The sequence below is a fragment of the Palaemon carinicauda genome, chromosome 1 (genome assembly GCF_036898095.1).
Source record: "Palaemon carinicauda isolate YSFRI2023 chromosome 1, ASM3689809v2, whole genome shotgun sequence".
Lineage (NCBI taxonomy): Eukaryota > Metazoa > Arthropoda > Malacostraca > Decapoda > Palaemonidae > Palaemon > Palaemon carinicauda.
Window position 1 is genome coordinate 106134711 of NC_090725.1, and position 13958 is coordinate 106148668.

Consider the following 13958-nt stretch of genomic DNA (forward strand, 5'->3'; position numbering starts at 1 on the left):
GCTCTGTAAAAGTTATTTACGATTGAAAGGGCTCAACGTTGTTTAACTTCGGTTTCCAAGTTAGGACCGCCTACTCTCGGATTAGAGGAGGAATAGGAAAGGTCGCATATAAACAAATCATTAAAATTTATCTTGATGTTTATTTTAAATGGAAAGCTAATCGAAGAGGCCCAATAAAGGCGGTTGAGATATAAAATATATAGAGGAAAATCTATAATTAACAACAACAATTTATAACGTGATAAGATAATTGCTAAAAGCCTAAAACAAACTTCCGTACTAAGGGAAGGGTCGGCCATTTAAAAGTCAAAGAAAGTCCAAAAAACAATCCAAAGTCATCAAAAATTAAATCTATCCAAAAACGAGTTCAAGATTTAAGTTGAAGATAAAACACCTGCACTGCGAAAGCTCAAACCAAAAGGAAGTACTTCACCAAATATGTTGAGAAAACTCCAGGTTATACAGCGAGTATTGATACGTCTTGTCGTTAAGGCCGACAGAGAAAAATTGGGTCTGTTTACATGTATATGCGGTATCTGGCCGATAGTTGGCGCTAGTGGGCACACCCGCAACCTTCATAGCGATCGCTCGCGAGTTTTTGTGTGTTTTTCTGTCGAGCCGCCGGAGGCTCAGCTATTATATATTCACCGGCTAAGTTAAATATTTAAAAACTTAAATACTTTTGGTTTGTAAGTAGAATTTTACTTTTCATTCTCTGCATAAAAAAAAAAATGAATATGCAAGTCATACTACGTAGTAACTACGTAGTTTATGTCATATGATTGTGACGTCATAGTGTTGGCGGAGTGTTTTCCTTCCGCCATCATATTTTTAAGAGTAGGTTCGTTATTTTTACAGTAGGTGGAAAAACTTCTAATCCTACCCCTTCCAAGTTTTGAATACTGTACAGTATATGGATCATAACCCAACCACTACTATCAGTCAAAATAAAACCAAACGAGCGAAAGCCAACAGTAAATTGTACATCACCAAGATGACTGCAATTATACAGGTTACAGCGAGTGAAAAATCCAACGATGTTGCCGGCGTGAGCGGCAGGGAAGATCTGAAGAATCACTGGAATGGTTCCAGGTACCTCGCTAGAGGGCGGGCAGGTGGTACACCTAGCTACCCAATCTGCGATTGCCGCGAGTTTTGAAATTTCTGCCGGACGTCAGGGACGTATAGCTATATATATAACTACCGGCTAAGTCAGATGTCTAAAACAAACACTTGGGCGAGTGCTCATTCTCATAAGAACCGAGCACAAGTAGTGAAGTGGGAAGTTGTACATCTGCTCATTTTCATGAGAACTGAGCACATGTAGCGGGTGCTAATGTGTGCGTTTGTTCTTGTGAGAACCAAACACAGATAGTGGATGCATGAGCTCTTGTACTTCAAGTTGATTCACCTACTCGGGGAGGCTCTGTTCTAGTACATATCCTCTTACCTAGTGAATGAAGGAGTGTACTACTGAATCGTAGTTAGTATCGTGAGAAAATCGGTATGAGTCTTAGTTACAAAATTACAAATTTTAAGTCATTTGTATTTTTTCTAACAGTACTTACCTCGAACTACTTTCTTAGGAGTATCTGGGATCTCCTCCCAACGGACCAGAATTTTGTGTAGTTTCCCCTATCTCCGTCTTCTATGGTGGGTCTCTCTGTAGTGGATGAATACGCGCCCTGAGGCGACCCGGGTCAGTGTGCGTGCGTGGCCAGGTCTCGGTCACCAGTAAGTTTATGATAGATATGGTATCAAAAGTCCTGTAAGGCACTCGGGGCAGGATGGGTGGGCCATAACCCGAAAGTAGTTCGAGGTAAGTATTGTTAGGAAAAATACAAATTACTTAAAATTTGTGATTTGTTCCAACAAGGAGTACTTACCTCGAACTACTTTCTTAGGAGACTTGTACTTTAGGAGGTGGGAGTGGCCTTTCGGACCGAGAGACCGGCTTGAAACGTGATCGAACCTAGATAGGAGGCTAGGTTTGTATGACCCAACACAGAAATGAGACTAAGGGAAAACTATACAAAAAACTAACTTAGTGTCTAAGTAACTCACCTCTGCAAGAATCTTCTGTCCTGGATGTCTTCAACTGAACGTGTTCCACAATGCATAGGAAGGGATCAAGGGAAATGGAGGGGAAGTGGTAATAAAGGGAAAGGTAAGGAAGGAACCTGTGTCTCTTGGACTTACCGTCCACGTCTTCCCCGGGGCTACAACCTTTAAATCTTCTGGAATGCAGAAGTGACAGGCCCAATGGAGAAGCCATCCAAAGATTTCCTAGAACAGTCCTTCAGGTAGTGCGCCGTAAAGGTGGACGGCCTGGACCAAGTACCTGCCTTTAGGATCTGGCCCACCGCCATGTTTTTCTGGAAGGCTAACGAAGTACTCAGGCCCCTAATATCATGGGGTCTTGGTTTTCCCGGAAGAGAGACTCCAGGCTTGTCGTAAGCCCTCACAATTACTTGTCGTAACCAGAACGAGATCGTATTCTTGGAGACTGCATTCTTCACTAGACCTGAGGAGACAAACAGACTCTTGATCCCTGGCCGAAGCTTGGACGTTCTTTCCAGGTACTTTCGTACAGCTCTGACTGAACATAGTAACAAGTCCCTCGGGTTGTCTGAACGAGGAATCGCTGGCACTGAAAATTCCTCGAACCTAGGGTCCCAGTAAGCTGGGTTCTGAGTTTTGGCTACAAAATTGGGTAAGAACCTGAAACTTACTTCTCGCCAACCTTTAGTGTGTGAGACCTTGTACGATAACCCATGGAGCTCGCTCACTCTCTTCACCGAAGCTAGGGCTAAGAGGAAGACAGTCTTGAGGGTGAGCTCTTTGTCCAGAATATCCTTGAGGGGTTCGAAGGGAGGCTCCGACAGGGCCTTCAGAACTCTGGCCACATCCCCCTGGGGCACTCTAGAGGCACGGGAGGAACACGATTGCTCGAAGCTCTTAATGAGCATCGAGATTTGCCTGCAAGCCCCTAGATCAATGCCTTTCAGGAGGAAGACTTGGCCCAGAGCCGCTCGGACACCCTTGATGGCTGGAATCGACATACCCACGTCGTCTCTCAGATAGACTAGGAAGTCGGCTATCTTATGAATGGAGGTCTCCAACGGCCTGACGTTCTGTGAGGTGCACCATTTGGTAAAGGTGGCTCACTTCGCTTGGTACACCGTGATAGAGGACCGTCTAAGGTACCCGGACATCCTTGCTGCGGTCTTCGACGAGTAGCCTTCCCTCTTCAGGAGCCGCTCGATAACCTCCACGCGTGTAGGCGGAGGGACCGAGGGTTTTCGTGAAACCTTTGGAAGTGTGGCTGCCGGAGGAGGTCTTGCCTGTCCGGAAGGGGCCATGGTGGGAGGCACGCCAGTTCCTTTAGGTCCGCGAACCATTCTCTCTTCGGCCACTAGGGCGCTACCAAAGTCATCCACAGGTTGCATGCCCTCCTTACTCTGTTGAGGACTTGTCTGAGCATCCCGAAGGGCGGGAAGGCATACACGTCGAGGTTGTCCCAAGGATGTTGAAAGGCGTCCTCGAACACTGCTGCTGGATCTGGCACAGGAGAACAAAACACGGGGAGCTGTGCGTTGAGTCTCGTGGCGAAGAGGTCCATCACCAGCGAGCCCCACTTCAGGATGGCAGTCTGGGCCACTTCTGGGTGTAAGGACCACTCCAACCCCACTACTTGGCCCATCCTGCTGAGGCCGTCGGCTAGAACGTTCTTCTTTCCTGGAATGAACCTGGCTGTGACCTCGACCTGATCCTTTGAGGCCCATTCCAGGAACTGCCTCATGAGACTGCACAGCTCCTTCGACTTCAGTCCTCCTTGCATTTTCACGTAGGCCACCACCGTGGCGTTGTCGCACATCAGAGCCACGGTGTTTTCCCGGAGTAGATGGACGAATTCTAGGCACGCCCTTTGCACGGCCATCAGCTCTAGCACTTTTATGTGAAGGGTCTTTTCCGCAAGGGACCACTTCCCCTTCGCTGACTCGTCGAGCAGGTGGGCACCCCACCCCTCCTTTGATGCGTCCATGAATAACAGCATCGCCGGAGTCGCTCGCGAAGGGCATTCCCTTGAGAGCGTTTGTCCTGTCGTGCCACCACTTCAGGACTTCGATTGTCTCCGGGGACACCGGAACTATTTTGTGCGGGGACTCCCCAGGGGTCCAGAGCTCCTTTAAGTTCCATTGGATTCCCCTCAGCTTGAGCCTCCCCCGTGGGACTAACTTCTCCAACGACACGAGGTGGCCTATCAATATCTGCCAGTCTTTGGCTCTCCTCGGCTGGTATGTTAGGAAGGGTCGCAGTTCGATGCAGATTATCGAGCCTCTCCGAGGAGGGGAAGGCCCTCACCAATTGGGTGTCTAGAACCATCCCCAGGTATATCATCCTGGTGGAGGGCGTCAGCTGCGACTTTTCCAGGTTGATGGTGATGCCCAAGTCCCTGCAGAACCGTAGAAGCTTCGCGCCTTGCTCCCTCAGTACTCCTTCGGAGGCTGAAAGTAACAACCAGTCGTCTAGGTAACGAATCAGGCGGATGCTCTGTTCGTGTGCCCAGACTGAGACTGTTGTCAAGACTCTCGTGAAGACTTGAGGAGCTGTCGACAGCCCGAAGCAGAGAGTTCTGAACTGCAGAGCTTGGGTACCCCACTTCACTCTTAGGAATTTCCTGCTGGAGGGGTGGACAGGGATCTGAAAGTAGGCGTCCTTGAGGTCTAAGGACTTCATGAAGTCCCCTTATCTCAAGGCCGCCATCACCGAATTCGGGGTGTCCATTTTGAAGTTGGTCTTGCACACAAACTTGTTGAGGGCTGACAGATCTATGACCGGCCTCCAACCCCCTGTCGCTTTCTCCACCAGGAAGAGTCTGCTGTAGAACCCCGGGCTGGGGTTCCTGACCGGTTCCAGCGCCCCTTTGGCGAGCATGGCCGACACTTCCTCCGGTAAAGCTGTTCTTTTTAAGAGGTCCTTGGGCGCCAACCACTCCGCCTGTTGGTTCGGGATTAGAGGGGGCGGTTCCGCTAAGAAGGGCAACCTGTACCCGTCCTTTAGTACTGCTACAGTCCACAGATCCGCTCCGTAGTCCCGCCAAGCTTGCCATGAGTGTTTGAGGCATCCCCCTATCTGAGGCTTCGGCAGGAGTAGGGGGCCTCTCTGCCTATCTCCTCCTAGAGGTGCGGTTGGAGCGCCCTCTCCTGGAGTTGGCATAGGAGGGCCTAAAGGTTATCTGTGGGGCTGAACCTCCCCTACGGGAGGGCTGCGGGGCTTGGTGCCAAGACAGCGACGGAGACTCTCTCCTCGGTTGGACTGGCGAAGAATGGGACGGGTGAGGGGTGTCTGACGAGGGTTTCCTGTGTGCTGGACGTCTTGCAGGCGGGGGTCTGGGCTCTCCTGCTTCTTTAAGTTTCCTGACCGTCTCCATCACCTCCTCGACTGCCTTCAGGGGGAACACGGACTCGCCCCACACTGGCGAGTTCCTCAGCGACCTCGCCTCCCGTTCGGGTAACCTCCGTACCAACTTGCTCAGAACTGTGTCCCATTTCCGCAGAACCCAATTGGCTGCTTGAGAGAGGGATTGATAGGAGAGAAACTTTAGGGCTTTTCCCCCGAACTGATCAATTCTTGTAATAAGGACTGGTTTTCTGGGACGGAGAGGTCACGAGAGGACTGGAACCCCACCAGGGTGCAGGCCCACCAGTCCAACCAAGAAGAAATGTTAACCAGGTCTAGGGCCATATCCTCCATCATGGAAGTTTCTGCTGGTGAGAAGCACACCGGAGCGGAGGATGCCCTGTCTTCTACCGCTCCCTGATTCAATATGGCGATAGCTGGCTCGATCATACAGGGACCTCCTCGACGACCCTCCGGGACGTAAAAGCGCTTCTGCGTCTCAAGTCCCGTTAGAAGTTTGGAGGCATCCTGGCTCCTGGGGGCATTCCCTTGGCTGGCTATGAACTTGTCTATGTGGTCCATACCCAGCTTCACGTCCCGCGCCAGAGGTAGAGATAGGAAGGCTTCCGCTGAATCGGGTTGTCCACCAGTCTGCTCAGCCCGGAGAGCCAGGCCTGCTCTAACGAGGGCTTAGGCTCATCCAGCCTATGGTGACGTCTGATGAGTACCAAGACTTTCCGGTAGGAGGAGACGTCGTCTGACGAGCACTCTCCTCCTTCTACCAGGCCTTCCGTTACCTGGTCATCCTCATGGGGAGCCTCGTCGGTAACGGAAGGAGCCGCGTGGGAAGGTAGAACCTTCTTCTCATGCCGAACCACTGGTGCGGCGACCCGCAGAGCGGGTGGATCCGCTGGGACGGGAGTAGCCGTCATAGGTCTACTCCCTCCCGCGGAGCTCCGTGGAGCCGCGGGCTTCTCCGGACCAGCTGGCTGGCTCTGTTGCTTGGGGAATGCCGTTGCAGTCCCGGGGGCTGGGACTATGCTGTCGGGCCGAAGGAGCGGCTCTTTCCGCTGGGGGGATGGAGCCAGTGCCTTCGCGGACTTATGCTTGCTGAAAGTGACCTGGTGGGTCGACTTCTGACGATGGTCGGGTCTGCTGGAGGAGCCGTGTCGCGAGGGCGAAGAAGTGGCTCTAGAGAGCAAACCGGAGGCGCCCGGTGCGGAGGTAGCCTTGAGGAGTTCACTCCGGGGGATCGTGACCCGCACCCACTTATCCTTAGACGAACGTCTCCTCTTGTACTTCTTCCTGGAGGTCCTAGCTCGTTTCCTGGAGTGGCGTGAGCATGAGCGGGACCTCTTCCTGCAGGACCTTTCCCGTTTCCTCTTCGAGTCTCTTGGGCCTTCATCTTCCGAGGAGAACAAATCCGACGAAGAGGAGGAGAATGATGACGGGGACGAATACGAATCCGCTGAGTCGACTGATACATCCAACGTTGCTGGGGGATCTTCGTGTCGTTCCACTGGTGAAGAGGGCTACAGAAAGACGGGCGGGAGCGTTGACGAGGGCGCCGGGGGAGACCGAGGCACCTTCTTGGGAGCGAACCAGGTGTCGAACTCCTCCTCTAGTCTCATGGGCGACCTGAAGGGCGCCCTGGGTCCCTTCCAGACGACGGAATCCGAATTTGACAATCCTGCTTCTTTCTCGACGTCTCCCTGGTCGCTGAAGCACCTGAAATACATACCCACGATGCGGGGGAAGGGGCCGTAGCAGGCTTCCCCCACATCGGATCTTCAGCAGAGACGGGCCCAGTAGGCACAAGGACCTCGTCCTCCCAAACACACTTCCGCCCCTTCCTCAGGCCCCTCACATGCCTGAACCGACACAAAATCCCCCCCCCCCAAAACAGGAATATCAGACTCTGGGGGAAGGGCAATGGGCCGCTTCCCCGCAACGGACTTACCTCGTCCCCTACTCTGGGTAGGGGAAGGCGGTAGGGAACCCCTCTCTGACGAGGTATCGGGCGAAGCTAAAGGCGAGGAGATGCTACTCTTCTTAGGCGATCTCTTGGCTGCCTTCTTTTTCTTCGTTCCGTAGAGAACCCATTGGATTTCGTTCCAAGACTCGCACTCCGGACACGTGGCTGTAGGGGAACAAACACTGCCCCTACACGATGAACACAAGGTGTGAGGGTCGACCTCCGGCTTGGAGAGAAAAGCACCACAAGATTTACCAGCCATAGGCCCGGGGAAACAACGGGGATGCTCCATCATGAACACTAAGGCACCAATCGACACAGGGATACAGAGGAAAGGGGTGGATAAGGTTAGGATTGAACACATGGGTACCGCGTGGGGACCGCGTGGGAGACACAAAGGGTCGCACTGGGTGAAGAAAGCGCGGCGAGATGTGAATCACGACGCAACCAGAACTTACTGGTGACCGAGACCTGGCCATGCACGCTTGCAGACCCGGTTCGCCTCAGGATGCGTATTCATCTGCTACAGAGAGACCCACTATAGAAAACGGAGATAGGGGAAACTACACAAAATTCTGGTTGGTTGGGAGGAGATCCCAGATACTCGTAAGAAAGTAGTTCGAGGTAAGTACTCCGTGTTGGAACAAACTCCTATTCAGCGGTCTTCTTCGATGACACTGCTCCTCCTAGGAAATCATGCAAAGGAATTGGGCAGTCTCACAAACTGCCAGATCGGTCATACTGTGCTTCGGTGACATTTTCCTGGGTAAGTAACAATCACTTGAACAATGAGTGCACGTTCCTGATCGCATGATTCCCAAGCATCTGTATGGTTCCCGATCGCGGTTATTGATACTATAGTGTGGTACCCGTTCGTGGCTGATCCTAAGGGAAATGATGATGGCTGAGAACATCCATGAGGGGACAACTAAAAGGTTCCTGTGAAGACGAAATACAAAGGGAAAAGCACGAAGAAACTAAAGAGCTTGTGAAACGAAAATCTCATTGTCTGTACAAGCTACAAAAACAATCATAGATTTCTTTTCCACTGGTAATGTGTATTGTACTGGGAATACTAGAACGAAGCAAACGCCAAAGTTCTGTGATCCAAAAGCCACTGAAGAAGAAGTGCAGGTGTTCAATCACATCGAATCCAATGAGCGCAGTGAATACATGAACTGCGTACCGAAAAATATTCTCAGAGAGAATGTACTAGGGTCATTCTTCAAGGAAATATATTCCTAGCCTGTACCATCCTTTCCACTCGTACACTATTATTATTATTACTAACTAAGCTACAACCCTATTTAGAAAGGCAAAATGCTATCAGCCCAATGGATCCAACAGGGAAAAATAGCCCAGTGAGTGAGAAAAGGAAATAAATAAACTATGAAAATCAATTAGCAATTAAAATATTTTAAGAACAGTAACAATATTAAAGAGATCTTTCATAAATAAACGCATGGAGGAATGACAGACTAACGAACAAACCGTATTACGTCTCTCTCTCTCAGGCCAGAAAAGTTTCTTTTGTCATCAGTTTTTTTTGTTTATTGTATACCAAATAATCTATACATTGTACAATACTTCTTGTGTCATAGAAAACAAAGGGACATTTTCATTACATTTCTGTACAACATTAAGTCCATTATTACTGACGAGTAGTTTGACACCTTTCAACGATTATTTATCGTGGAATTATTACGGAATAATATAGTCACTTCAATGGTTATAAAGGTTTTTACACACAAAATCACACAGTTTTACCATTATTCTATCGAAAATTATTTCAAATAAATTTCTGAAAAATTATTCTATAATCACTTCACAATGAATGGAAAAAAAATATTTTGGTTGTTTAGAGTGAAATACAATGGAAAAAAATATTTTGGTTGTTTAGAGTGAAATACAATGGAAAATAAACCAAACTTTAGAAGAATTAATTCTGTAATCAGCAGTAAAACAAATAAACATGGAAATGTAGGTTATTATACAGTAAGTGAGCAAGTATATCAGATGGTGACAAATTATTATTATTATTAAGCCACAACCCATGTTGGAAAAGCATGATGCAATAAACCCAAGGACTCCGACAGGGAAAAAGAGCCCAGTGAGGAAAGGAAATAAGGAAATAAATAAAATATACGAGAAGTAATGAACAATTAAAATAAGTAAAGAACAGTAAAATAAAAAATAAAACAGATCTTTTATATGAAAACTATAAAAAGACTTCTGTCAGCCTCTTCAACAAAAAAAACATTGGCTGCAAGTTTGAACTTCTTTAGTTTTACGTAAATAGCTTGAGTAGCGGATCCTCAGCCTCGAAGGAGTTGAGGATGCGCCAATGTACTTATAGTTTCGAGACTAATTTTGTATTTCAGTATAGTAAAATTGGTAAGGTTATTATTATTACTATTATTATTACTTGCTAAGCTACAGTTGAAAAGCAAGGATGCTATAAGCCCAGGGGCTCCAACAGGGAAAACAGCCCAGTGAAGAAAGGAAACAGGGAAAGATAAAATACTTTAAGAAGAGTAACATTAAAATAAATATTTCCTACAAACTACAAAACCTTTAACAAAACAAGAGGAAGAGAAATTAGATAGAATAGTGTGCCCGAGTGTACCCTCAAGTAAGAGAACTCTAACCCAAGACAGTGGAAGACCATGGTACAGAGGCTATGGCACTACCCAAGACTAGAGAACAATGGTTTGATTTTGGAGTGTCCTCCTAGAAGAGCTGCTTACCATAGCTAAAGAGTCTCTTCTACCCTTACCAAAAGGAAAGTAGCCACTGAGCAATTACAGCGCAGTAACCCCTTGGGTGATAAAGAATTGTCTGATAATCTCAGGTGTTGTCAGGTGTATGATGACAGATGAGAATATGTAACGAATAGGCCAGACTATACGGAGTATGTGACGGCAAAGGGAAGATGAACCGTAACCAGAGAGAAGGATCCAATGAAGTGCTGTCTGGCCAGTCAAAGGACCCCATAACTCTCAAGTGGCAGTATTTCAACGGGTGGCTGGTGCCCTGGCCAACCTACTATCAAAGGGTATTATACGTTAGGCCGTATTTCTTAATTTAGCCGACGTGTCTGGCGATCTACAAGGCGATCAACAAACATACCTTTGTTTCCCCCACAGAAAAATCAAGGTTTCCAAAGTAAATGTTTTATACAGTGAGTGGGAAACACGAAATAAGACTTGGGGTGTATGTATGATAGCGGCCACCTGTATGTATTATGTCTAACTTAGAATACGGTAATGTAAGGGGGTCGCAGTGGGGCGTTAGCCCCGTGTAGAGTAAGTAGGTAAGGACACGGCTTGTATGTAAGGTTAAGGGGGAAAGGTTAGGTTAGTTGATGTCTATTTTTAATCAACGTGTGAGGAACTGGCCACTGATATACAAAGGCTCCTAAGACTGTTTTGCCCCAACACTCGGGCACCCTATTCTATCTTGTTTCTCTTCCTCTCATTATTTTGAGGGGATGTACAATAGCAGTCACCTGTATATATTATTGTGTCTAACTTTGAATACGGCAGTGTAAGGAGGGTCGCAGCCATTAGGTAAGTAGTTAAGGACACGGCTCATAGGTTAGGTTAGGGGGGAAAGTTTAGGGTTAGCTGATATCCACTTTTAATTAATGCGTGAGAAACTGGCCGCTGATATACAAAGGCTCCCAAAGTTTAGGTCGCCTTGTTATTTTCAAGTTTTTAAAGTTAACATAAGAAAAATTCAATTAAAAATTATTGTTCTTGAACTTCTCTAGTAGATTTTCCTATTTCCTTTCCTCACTCTGCTATTTTCCCTGTTGGAGCCATAGGGCTTATAGTAACCTGCTTTTCAAATAACAAAAACAATAGTATTGATATAAAGCCTGAGACCAAAGATAAACAGTTGGGTAAATTTAATTATATCATACGACTCATATATATGGCGTCAACTTAATGACTCATCTATTAGCGTAAACTTATGACTCATGCAATAATGATAAATAATTCGGTAAATAATTCCCCTATATATTATTCTATTACATCTTATGTTAAGGTTAGGCTAGAAATAGAAGGTTAAGAAGGTTAAGAGAGAGGGAGTAGTCATACAAGGTAAGGATACAGAGAGAGACCGAGTAGTCATATAAGGTAAGGATACAGAGAGAGACCGAGTAGTCATACATGGACGAGAGAGAGAGAGAGAGAGAGGGGGGGGAGAGAGAGAGAGAGAGAGAGAGAGAGAGAGAGAGGATAAGTTATCCTTAACTTTAGCAACTCACTTCCATTTCGCACAAAGCTTTGAAGTTCTCGAGCTCCAAATCATCGGCTACCTCTATAGGATAGGTAGAATTCTCCGTGGTCACCGATATCCTCATCTCTTAAAACTTTCTTTCTAATATCTTCTCCTTCTGAGACGTATAGTGTGTTACACTATTCAATTGCAGAAGCTGACTGAAATCCTTCGAGAAATTCAACTACTACCAAAGACACTAAAAGGAAGACCGGAAAGTAGTTGAAAGTTGCATCAGTAAGATGAGCGTGTTTGGCAGCAGTGTTGCCAGGTGGATTAGTATAAAAAATCCCAAAAACAACCCTAAAATCCCCATTTACAAAAATATATTTTCTTCTGTTCATGTAGCTTTTGTTAATATCGAAATTACTCAATATAATTTTTTTTTAATTTTTTTATAGTTTATACAGGAAATATTTAATTTAATGTTGTTACTATTCATTAAATGTTTTATTTTTCTTTGTTTCCCTACTTCACCGGGCTATTTTCCTTGTTGGAAACCCTGGGCGTATAGCATCCTGCTTTGCCAACTAGGTTTGTGGCTTAGCAAGTAATAATAATAATAATAATAATAATAATAATAATAATAATAATAATAATAATAATAATAATAATAATAATAATAATAATAATAAAAGTTCAAACAAACTAATTGCAATAATATAAAGATTTACTCATCTTCGTTTCCCTTTCATAGAAATTAGTACAGAATATCCCCATCAGGAATCCAAATCCCTAAATATAGGAATAAATCCCCATATCTGGCAACGCTGTTTGGCAGCAGATAGCGCCTGACGATCAGCTCGGTCTTTTGTTTACATTTGTACTCAAAGAAAAAAAAAGAGCGCTGAAGTGCGTATTATTATTATTATCATTATTACTATTATTATTATTATTATTTCCTTTCTTCACTGAGCTACTTTTTTCTGTTGAAGCCCTTGGCCTTATAGCATATGCTTTTCCAAATATAGGGTTGAAGCTTATTAAATAATAATAATAATAATAATAATAATAATAATAATAATAATAATAATAATAATAATAATAATAATTGTTCACTGCTTCTTATATTTATTTTCTTATTTCCTTTCCCCATTGGGGTATTGAACATACATAGTTATATAATTTGTATATTTGCTTCAGCTGAAGAGGCACTTTGTAAAATGTTCGAAAGCTCCTGTATTTTTTAAATATACAACTTATATAATTGTGCATTTTAATACTGAAGATTCCAAGACAACCCTTGGTATTTTCTTCAAATTATTATTATTATTATTATTATTATTATTATTATTATTATTATTATTATTATTATTATTATTATTATTATTAGCTACAACCCTAGTTGTAAAAGCAACCAGGGAAAAATAGCCCAGTGAGGAAAGGAAACAAGGAAATAAATAAACTATATAAGAAGTTGTGAATAATAATAATAATAATAATAATAATAATAATAATAATAATAATAATAATAATAATAATGATTATTATTATTATTATTATTATTATTATTATTATTATTATTATTATTATTATTATTATTATTATTATTATTAGCTAAAAGTAGGATGCTATAAGGCAAAGGGCTTCAACAGAAAAAATAGCCTAGTGTGGAAAGGAAATAAATAAACTACATGAGAAGTAATGATCAATCAAAATTAAATATTTTAAAAACAGTAACGATTACGTGATTCACTACTAAAGAATATGGTTTTAAAATCATACTTCATTGATAGTTGGCAGAGTTCTATTGCTTGAGGGTACACTCGGGCACACTATTTCACACTTTATATATGAACGATTTATTCCAATGCTGTTACTATTCCTAAATATTCTATTTCATTTTCTTCTTGTTACTTCTCTTGTAGTTAATTTATTTCCTTTCCTCACTGGGCTATTTTCCTTGGGCTTGTAGCATCCTGCTTTTCTAACTATGATTGTAGCTTAAATTATTCTATGGTTGTTAGTTCTTAAAATGTCCTCTCTTTTTTTAATTGTTTGTTACTTCTCCTGTAGTTAATTTATTTCCTTTCCTCGCTGAGCTATTTTCCCTGGTGGAGCCTTTGGGCTCATAGCATCCAGGTTTTCCAACTAGGAAAATAATAATAATAATAATAATAATAATAATAATAATAATAATAATAATAATAATAATAATAATAATAATAATAATAATAATAATACGTCCTCGGGAATTTTCGGTGAATTTTAATTTGGCGCGTTGTCAATAGATGGCAGTTATATGAGACCCAATGCGCACAGGTATTTTTGCGGAGTAGATTTTCGGTCTTTTCTT

General features: G+C 44.3%; 1 protein-coding gene across 5 annotated transcripts in view; it reads right to left on the bottom strand.

The window, feature by feature from the left end:
- rngo (DNA damage inducible 1 homolog rngo) overlaps window positions 1–11918 on the bottom strand; it is a 98149-nt gene extending 86231 nt beyond the window's left edge. For all 5 annotated transcript variants that reach the window (XM_068383829.1, XM_068383826.1, XM_068383822.1 and 2 more), the window contains exon 1: window positions 11652–11918. In XM_068383829.1, the coding sequence (XP_068239930.1) occupies window positions 11652–11747 (96 nt within the window). In that variant the 5' untranslated portion in view covers window positions 11748–11918. The remainder of the gene's footprint in view (window positions 1–11651) is intronic.
- Window positions 11919–13958: the final 2040 nt, after the last annotated feature.